Here is a 10,681-nt window from a genome sequence, read left to right on the forward strand (position 1 = left end):
AATTTAAAACAAACTTTATTTGGTATGTTTATTGTGTTGCCCAGTCTGTTTGTGTCACCTAGTTAGAATTATTCCTAATCATTTCTTCATTATTTTCTCTCATATCTCTCACATACCAGGTGGTATACACATCTGTCATCACCCAGTCTGGTCAGGTTCACATTTTTGATACTGTTTTGAATGGGTAAGACCCTCCCCTCATATAATATTTCTTGACAACAAATTACAGTTTATCTGATTATACAGAGCAGAAGAACCACTCAAATTGGATAACAGAAAGAGATCTGTAAATTAACTTTGAAGTGTAGATATCGTTTTGAAAATTTCCCAGAAAATATTTTTTCAGAAATATTGTTTTTTCTGTCCCCCATGGTATGAAAGAAGGTATCATAGGTAAACACCATTCACAGGTAAGATGTAGACAGTGTGACTATTGAATTGTTCAGAAAATTAGTAATTTCCTGTTCCACATACCCATGTTCGTGATGGTATTTTACATTGTTTTAAGATTATTGGGTTTCCTGAAATTGTCCTCGATCATGATCAAGAAGACATTGGACTTTGCCAAATAGGGAATTCTCAGCAATGATTAGCCAGTTGTGGTAGTGATGAAAAATATGTCTTAAAGAAAAATTGTCATTGTAAGCAGCAGTGAGCCTAGCGCTGGTTTTGAGTCTCCAGAGAAGCTTTGCAAATGCAGGCTTCAACTTTCAGCAATGGCGTCAGTGTTTATTGATTTATGATGTTGAGGAGGGGCAAGGGGATTTCACTGTGTAGCCATGGTATGTTGATCCAGCTGTGCCAGGTAATGCACTGAGCTTGCTCTATAAGCAAACAGTAGATGATTTCATGTGCAAGTACATGTCCAGTGTCAGTCTTATCATTTTAACAATTTTTCCTGCTCATGTGATGTGCATACGTGCATGACCTGTGCCAATGCAGTATTTGCCCACTGAGCAAACTTGAACATATAAGACATTGCCATATCTGTTTGGAATCCAAATGAAAAAACATGTTTCTGAGAGATTCAGAAATTTATAGTACTTCAACCCTATGTCCAATCATTGTCTGAAATGAAGCATCTGGGACTGTAGCTTTTGTGACATGAGCCAAATGCAGTAATGTGTTTGTTTGTTGTTGTTATTTTTTGTTTTGTTTGTGTGTCTGTGTACAATACCAGCATGAGCTGGTGGATATTTTTGTGTAGATAGAAATGTGTAGAGCAATCAATTGTGATGTTTGGTTATTGCTTGCATTAATCTGACTATCGGTAATGGAGCTCAACCTGTAATGTAGCCATTTAGGAGATAACACAAGCACCAACATCAAGCACCAACATCAAACTTAAAGTCAGGCAACTATGGTGTAAGTGTGTTTTATTTATGAAGCAATTCTTTGTGTGCTTATAGCTGTGAAGCACTAAGCTAAGTAGAAATTTGTAAGCTTATTACCTTTGAGTGTATTTTGTGGTTCAATTGTAACTGCAACACCCATTTTAACTTACTCTCTCTGCATGTAGGAGTGCTAAGACACCTTTCCAAGCCAATCATGTAATCACCGTGGCAACAGCAGGCAGCAAGCAATCTGTGACAAGACCAATTCCAATCCTGACAGCTCAGATTTCCCTGGTGGATGGCCAACCTCAGATATTATTGGCCTATGGCATCACCCTAAAGCCATCTTTTGAACCAGTAGTAAGTGTAGCAAGCAGTTGCCTTCCATGTTTTCTCTTTAACCTTTTGAACTAACATACCAAGCTTTAGCCCTGTAAAGCTCTCTTATCATTTTTCCTGTATTTCTGCCATTTTCATTGTGCATGATCTGATATAGATTTGCATCACTGTGTTTATTTTTGTGTGTTTTTTCACAGAAATTTGTTTCACGGGAGAAGGAGATCTGCTTGATACGAGAGGCAAGTCTTCATTCCAGCAAAGACAAGGGAGCTGGTGACAAGGTATGCTGAGTGATTGGAATGTACTAGCCCTCATTTTTTGACACCCACCAGAATTTGAAGATTGTAGGTATGAATGGAGAAACAAGTTGACTACAGGACCTCGAGGGATATAAGTTCTCAAGAAACTACCTTGAAGGAAAGTCTGAGATATGGACTTAATTATAGGATGTAATGACTACCCCGGTATTCAAATAAGTATAGCAATCAAGAAAGGCTTCTATTGTAGAATTGGAGTTGATCAATTCAACGAGGATTCGCTGAGTGAGAACATCCTTTTGCAGTATCCTGAAGCGCATTAAATCATTGGATTCTTCTCTCTTTTATTTGTCTGTTGCCTAGGTGAAGCAGCCTCTAACAACTGGTGATGTGACAGTGTTGGGACCAAACAACATGGCTCCCAGCAGGCCGATTCAGGGTGTGAGTGACCCTACCAAGTCTGAGAGGAGAAAGGCTAAGAGGAAATCACTCAGGACTGAGGTGAGACACTCTTCATGAAGGGATTCTTAAGAGCTCACTTCCTGGATTTCTACCCTTGTATTTTCTACCCTTGTAATGGGGCACAAAAGACACAACCGACCACTCAGAGAAAATATTGTCGTCTCACTTTCTGACATGTCTGGAAATACTGATGTTACATCAGTCACTGAGATATGAAGAATGTCGTACCAATAGCAATTAAATTGTATTCAGTCTGCATTGTGTCAGAGAGTGTTATCTTCGCTTGTGGTTCGTTGTGTTGGCTCCATAGGATTGATGTTGAAGGAAGTATTGACAAAGTATGTGGTATCCGTGATGTAATATGCAACCTCTGTTCAGATACATACCTGTGATTGCACCCTTGTGCAAGATGACAGCCGTGTAACAAACAGAGGGAGAGAAAGAACGACAGAACTAGCTCCACCTGTGTCGGCTCACTCCATGCCGAAGACAGACTATGTCAGGTTCTACAAAATGTAATGTTTCTGATTTTGAGTTACATGGCATCTTGTAAGGAAGATGCATTAACAGAGGACTTACAATTCAAGTAGTGTCCTGTGTGTAAGCACCCTTTCTCTTTAGATGTATGTCTCCATACAGATTTTATGGGCAGATATTTGTACAATTAGTTTATCCTTCACTGATACTTTGAGTGTTGTTGTTTTGTTTATTCAAAACACTTGCCTGTTTATTGATGGACCGCTTGTTTTCATTTATAGTTTTGTGTATGCCATTGTTTGTATATTTTCATAATTCATGTAGGCCATTGGTGATCCACTGCATATGATATGTAATTCTTACTACTGACTGAAACTGATTGCTCCCCCCCCCCCCCCCCCCCCCCCCCCCCCCCCCCCCCCCCGCCAATGTAGAGAGGTTTGGGGAAAAACATATAACATGTGGTAATTGTTTTATGTCTTTTCTGGTTCTTGTCCAGCTGAGCATGGAGGACAGGTTGAATGCACTGACCATAGCCCAGGCCAGGCCAGATGTTGACAAGAGCCAGCCACCTAGAGCCGACGTCATGGTTACCTTACTGTCTCAGGGACTCCAGAGTCAAGACCACGAATTACTGGATGTAAGTCAAACCCAATTCATATTCCTCTGGATGGACATTTCCTGCAGAGTAGTTGCAGAATAATGTTTTTCTGATGGTGGCCAGTTTCTACCCAGACATTAGTTTCACAAAATTGTGCTCCCCCCCCCAAAAAAAAAAGGAAACGGTATAGGAATAAATTGTAGCAAATATTACATGAACTACAATCTCTACAATGAGTGATTTGAGCCTCCTGATATTTTCTACATACACACAGTATTCACTTTTATATTATTGTCGACTATTGCATTTGTTTTGTTAATTCATAAGTGTGTCATTTAACCAAAGCTATTCTGTGTATCCCCATACACACCCACACAGTTGTAAAATCCTCTGTTCAAAGACATAACTGTGATTGCGCCCTTGTGCAAGATGACAGCCGTGTAACAAACAGAGGAAGATTAAAATAGAACCAGCTCCACGTGTATCAGCTTAACTTGTGATGACTACACACTAATTTTGGTTCAACATTTCCACTTTCAATTCATGTAGGGCTGATGTCACAGTTTATTTATATAACTATTGTTTGCTTTTAGATATGGCTTTTCTATACAGTTTACTGAGATATTTGTATTAGTTTAATGTAAAAACTTTGCTACCCATAGAATTAATATGATCATTGTCAGATGTCTCTGGCTCTAGAATTTGTTTACCATGAGAACTATTCAAATTCATGACATTCTTCCGTCGAGATGTTTTCATTGCAACTGATTGACAAATTGCCTTTCGTCGATGTAGGGCAATTTGTCAATCAGTTGCCATGAGAGCTACGTGAATAAAAGTGTTTGTGTGTGTTTATGTCTATCAGCTATGTGTTATGTCTTTCTGTGTCTTTAAAATCATGTAAGAACAGTGCAGTAAGTTTTTCATCAGATGCTCTGCTTTCTGATTGTTATTCAAAAAGCAATGTACATGTATTTTGATTTGAGGTGGTTTTCCCTATAGAATTTTAGTTTGTTGCTTTGAATGACACTTTCCCCCTGTATTTCACTACGCAGAGAGTCTTGAAACAAGATCGACCCAAAGTGATTACCAACACCATTCAGCGATTGCCTGTTCCTCTCATTGTTCCCTTGGTTCAAGAGTTGGCAAGGAGAATGAACACTGCCCCACAGAGGTTGGTGACTGGTAGTCATTGGCAGTTTTATTATGATTTCAAGTTTTAGTCACTTTTCTTTCTAAGAAAATCTTTCAGTTCCAATTCTGGTACAGGAACTTTCTATAGATTTCTCTTTTTTTTTTTCTCTCTTTTTTTTTTTCATATAGCTAATATCTACATCTAACCTGATTTAAGGGGTTCCCTTTCATATTAAAAAAAAATATATATATATATTGTATATATATATATATGATCTCATATGTATGACATCCCTTTGAATGCTGTATCTTTTTGTTTGTATGTCTATTTGTTTCTTGTGTTTGTGAGTGCATGTGTATTTTCTTCTTTCTTAATTTCCAATATTTCATACTCCACATTTTACAGTTTGTTTTGCCTCATTTTAAAAATTACAAGGGCTGATTTAGTACATGTAAATATGTTAATGTCACGGTTGTTTTCATTTCAGTGGACTAGTGGTTGCCCATTGGACGAAGGAGGTGCTGCGTGTGAGGGCGTCCTACCTGATGACATGTCCGGAGCTCATGACAAGGTTGAGCCACATCTATGAGACGATCAACACGAGGACGAGTCATGGCAGCAAGCTGAGCAGACTGCATGGGAAATTGGAACTCATGTTAGCCCAGGTAAGAAACAGCATGACAAATTTAGATCTGAATCAGGACTCTCTTTAGTCACTGTCAAATCTGTAGCTTCTCTGATCTTTGAATAAACAAGGCAGTTGCCGTCTTGAGGCATGTGGGAGAAGGGTGAAATACTTGCAGTAAACCATTCAAAATTGATGTCTCAGTTCAAATTTCCGGCCATGGAAGCAGTTTTATTGTTTCAAGTGTATTCATGCCAGGCTCTTGCCAGCTATTCACTTTCTGTGTAGTGCCAACTTTTCTCCGTGCATTCTAGTTTGATATTGGATCATTGTTGAGTTGATAATCTGTGATGAGAACCCATGCACCACGCATATATACGTTCCTGTGAATGAAAACACTTGTCAAACCACAGAACTTCTGAGATTCTTATCAACTGCAGTGATATATCAAGCTGAATCCATATAGAAACACTTTATTGTAAAATCTAGTAATCAGTGATGTATTGATATTGCTATATAGCAAAGAAACGATGATGGACTACTTTCTGCATAATAGTTTTTCTCTTGTAACACTTCTTTGAAATGATTCAGAGTGAAGTGAAGAATAGAATATGTTTGGTGTGAAGAGGATTTGTAAATGATTACATTTTCTTTTGACAGTGTTCACACTACTGCAAATGATAATACTTACAACTTTTATGCTGGTACACAATAGAACTTTGTCTACCACACTGTTACTCTAATGTGTATCATACATAAAGATAAGACACAAATACAAACATTCATATTTCATCAAATATCAAATTTATTCAAACTTCCTCCCCCGTACCAGGTCTCATCACAGAGTGAGACAGGGCAGGCTGGTCAAGCAGATCAAGCCCTAGTGATGTATGAAGATGGTGAGTAAACCAACCCAGTGGAAGCAAACATTTCAGATTTTAACAGCCTTTTTTTCACAACTTTTGAGTTTTACCTACATTGTGTAGAACACACAGTACTCTAGATCCACTTAGACATAAAGTGAAAATAAGAGTATAAATGTGAGCAAAAGTCTTGAAAGGCAAAGAAAAAATCACTTGAAATAAGTGTAACTCTACTTGTTTTGAGTATTTGGTCAGAGGATAATTTTAATCGTATATACTGTGAAAACAAATATATCAGAAAAGTGTGGCAATTATATCTGGCTCTGATGAATGTTGATGTATATTTGGACATTTGTGCATAATAGTTAATTGCAATAAATCTGCAAGTTGATTGTGTTGATGGCACTTTGAATTTTGACTTGTGTGACTCATACTAAGTCAGAAGGCTCCAGTGGATTATAATTCTTCCGTAATCTGTTCAGGTTTTATGTGCAGAAACTATCATAGATTAAAAAAGAAGTTGTGCTGCAGTGGAAGATTTTTGGAATATGTTTATTATTGTGAGTACACGTGACATGCTATTCAGAGAACTTCAAGAACTAGGCTTTTTCTTGACCATGCAAATTACAGGGTAGTCAGCTGCAAAGTTTACAGCTTTTATGTCACTGTTACAATTTCCATTTCAACAAGTGATTCTCTTTATTTGTTATCTTTTCTGAGCATACATATGAAATGTCAGTAGTGAAGTATTAACTAAGTGACAAAGAAATTGATTGATGCATTACTTACATGTACTTCAGTTATTTGTACCCTAAATGAAAATGTTAAGACTGTACATAGGTTTAGTTTCACCATATGTCTCCCCCCCCCCCCTTTTCCAGAATCTTCAGATGAACTGGATCTCTTGGAAGATGGCCTTGTTGGTCACTCAGAATCTGAGGTGAGTTTTTAAATTACTTTTGTTTGATATGAATACTTGTTACTTTCCTGCAACATTTGTGAAATACAAGCTTGAAATTGTGGATGTACATAATGGAAAACCAGAAAGGCATTTAGAAAAATGTGAGATGTTGCGCTGTTGTTGTTGTTTTTCTCTCTCTCTCTCTGTCTTCAATACAAAGTCCATACAGATACTTAATGCACATCTAGTCTCTGGCAGGTTTTCAGAGTTATGCTGTCAATTTCTAGTCTACAAAGGAAGAATATATTTGATTCTGTGTAATCACTTATCTGTAAAATGTAGTTTATCTGTTTTGGGGGTTTTTAACCAAAAATATCTCCTGCTGCCAATATCTTACCACGGTTGAAGAGTATTGACAATGGTGCAACATGCACCATTGTCAATACTCGAGAGTGCGCCGCACCTTCACTAACGCCACAAAATAATCCTGTGCATCATTTGTTTTATAAAATGGGTCGAAAACTAACAGCATTTTTCACGTACCTTTGTGGGTCAATACCAGTCAGCTACATGTAGCGCTCGCTCAAAAGTCAAGATTTCCGAAGATGTTCGTCCCAAACATTTATGCACGTTGCACTCGGAAATCCCGCACATATAAGTACTGTACGTGTAAGAGTATACGTACGCCACATGTTATGCACAAGAAAGGCCAGCTGGCAGCCCGAACTAGAAGTTGTGTACAGGATTGACAGCGCGTATAGTAGCGCGTGACGCACTCGTAACAACTGATTGAGTGCGCACTGCTAGTGTAAACATTGTGACGTCAGGCCGTGCATGATCGTAAAAAATCATGCACACGTGACTCATTTCAGCGCTTCCAATTGGCTACATTCTTGAACCCATTTGATAACATGCAAATAATGATATTGGGAAGTTAGATCAAGAGTAACTATTTTTGAAATATGAGCATTTCAAATTACGACCACAACTTTACCAGTCAGTGCAGCTGAGAGCAAATAAAGAACGTACCTTTCTTTTACCATCAAGGTGGCATTTATGATTATGTCCCATAGCCTAACCAAGTGTTGACACATGGATCTTACCCAGTACCAGGGGATAGAGTTTTTGATTATATATGTCCTTTCTATATCTCTTTCTTGTTATCTCTCTCTGCGTCTGCAGGGTGAGTGGGACGAGTTTTCTGATTCAGACATGGAAGCAGAACATCAGGAAGACAGCGATGGCCACTCAAAGAGTGATGAGGATGGAAACGAGGAGGATGCAATGTCCAGTTCAGATGGTGATGATGTAGACAACGATGAAATCGAAGATGACGATGATGAAACTTAGTGACCCTCACATAGAAGAGAGATTTGCATTGAAAATAATTCTATATATAAACCGATGGACTCATTTAAAGATTGTGTCAAGATGAGTTGGCACTTTTGATGTGGAGGAATACTTGATTTTAAAATCTTGATGCCAAGGATTCTACATTTTATTTGTATCATAACGTATCCAGTGACTGGCCATAAACCGTATTGCAGTACTTATGCTTCATGCAAATAATGCAAGCTAAATTTTGAGATGAATATGGCACTTCATTGTATAACCTGTTTTGTTTTCTTGTTTGTTCGTTGTTGTTTTTCTTCATTTTGGTCAGGGTCGTCTTGATTAACTGCATCGGACAGTAATTTCACATTTTTTCTTAGCTCTTCAGTGACATAGGAAATTCAATTGTAAAAAAAAAAAAAAAGGATAACTGCAAGTTTGCCTTATTGCCAACTCTAACTCATTAAACATGGGAGCTATGAGTATTCTTTTGCTTGCTTCATTGATCATAATAAATCCCTTTGTGATTATATAAAACAGTAATTGGCAGTACCATCTTTCTGTGCTCTGACTGTGTTGCCTTTGAATGTAAAGGGATATAGAAAATACATGTTATTACGCATAAAAGAATCCATTGCTCACCCCAGTACACATTCGAGATAATATATACACTTGGTCTGAAGTATAATTTTTCACTTTTACCATGGAAGGCAATGTAATTGTTTCTACTGATATTAGATGGTTTTACTGGGATCTTGTAGCCATGCTACATCAGTGTAAAATGCATTTTAACATTTATTTTGCATTTATATGGATCAACTTTTGTCCACAAAAAGTCATCAATCATATTTTGAAGACTGACTGTCACGGGGATAAGAAAAGTTTATTATTTTTTCACATGAAGTGGAACACAGGATTCTTTTTCATGGTTTTCTTTTTTGTTGTTTTATTTTCTGTATAGAAAAAAATTTGTGTATATATCTAGATAAGAGCTTTCATCATTATGTGGCCAATGATGCACAGGCACTCTTAAATACATAGTCTTGGGCAGCTGCTGGTATAGATAAACTTTTCTGCACCCACACTGTGTTGTAACTTGAAACTAACAGGAAGTTCCCACCTCTTACATACCTGAAGGCGATCTAGGATTTTTTTTTTTAATAGCAGTAAACACTCATAATTCATGGGTGTGTGTGTACACTAAGGCATTATTTGATGTGGAAATAAAAACCCATAAAATGTTGTGCCAGTTCAAAAGCTTTGTAGTCTTTCCAAGACATACCACTGTGTGTCCATATTATGCATAGACTACAATTAGAATTGAATTTGGTAATCATAGGGAGCAAGAGTGCATGGTGTAACAACTTGTGACCCAGCCAGAAAGCTCATTATGAACTCTGTGAGCTCATGCACCAGTCACATTAGGAAGTTTTCCCAAGGTCGATGCAAAAAGAAGTCATGGACTGTATGCATCTTGCTGTGTTTGACACCCAAAGCATCTTGTGATGTACTGTTGGACAGTCTAAACCTTTTATGCTTAATCAATGACATGAGTAATAAGATCATTCAGCTTTGTGTAAATGCAGGTGTATAGACTAAAAAATTCCTCAGAAATTCAGTACGCTCTCTTGTAGTATTCAATGTACAATGCTTTATGGGCAAAGCCTTGTGTGATCAGTTTTTGTCCAAACCTTTGCATCAAACTGCAATGGTACCTGTACACAAGGAATGGTGAAGTATAACATCTGTATCAGTACAAGGTGCTGCTCTGCTCAATTTAGTTTCTACCATGCATACTGCTAGAAAGAGAAAAAGAATATCTCAGGAGATCCATTCTATTACTCATATCAGTTATATGTATGATTGTCTCTACAATTCAAAAAAAAAAATGTATGGAAATTCATTCCAAAATTAAAAATAATGATACATTGTATATGAGAAAGAGAGATGAACAGGTTACCCTGTAAATTTTTGGTCAAATGGGGTTTAGCACGTAGCATTCAGCATTCTTGGGCATTCCCAGTTGCCCTAATTGAAGCCTTCAGGTAAGAACCAGAAGGAAATATGTTGATTTTTTTTTTTTTTTTTTTTTTTTTTTTTTTTGCAGCCTACAGCACATACTCCCTTTGTCTCAGTATTATATACTTGCCTTTGTTATGGCAGTTGGAAAGGCTATTTTTAGACCATGATTGTAAAAAATTTCAAAACTATGCTGCTGAGGTTGTAGCATGTATTTTGTGTATATTTGTACCAAAAATGAGTTGGAAATACATTAGACATTCATGCATTTGATATGGCCAGTGGTCCCTTGTACCTGTATATTAAATGTACGATATATTCTGCCCTTTTCACTGA

At 37.4% G+C, this 10,681-nt stretch overlaps 1 protein-coding gene across 1 annotated transcript; it reads left to right on the forward strand.

Annotated features, from left to right (window-relative positions):
• Positions 1 to 119: 119 nt before the first annotated feature.
• Positions 120 to 8,344, forward strand: LOC139711018 (WD repeat-containing protein 43-like; the record flags this gene model as incomplete). The annotated part of the gene is made up of 10 exons (XM_071622940.1): positions 120 to 184; positions 1,520 to 1,694; positions 1,871 to 1,954; positions 2,294 to 2,431; positions 3,369 to 3,509; positions 4,526 to 4,644; positions 5,093 to 5,270; positions 6,063 to 6,129; positions 6,975 to 7,033; positions 8,177 to 8,344. Coding segments are annotated over 10 exons (1,194 nt in total), but the record flags the coding sequence as incomplete, so codon positions are not given.
• Between the last annotated feature and the right edge of the window lie 2,337 nt (positions 8,345 to 10,681).

This window comes from Diadema antillarum, unplaced genomic scaffold (assembly GCF_040938485.1).
Source record: "Diadema antillarum isolate AM-2024a unplaced genomic scaffold, OU_Dant_1.0 seq00001603_RagTag, whole genome shotgun sequence".
Taxonomy (NCBI): domain Eukaryota; kingdom Metazoa; phylum Echinodermata; class Echinoidea; order Diadematoida; family Diadematidae; genus Diadema; species Diadema antillarum.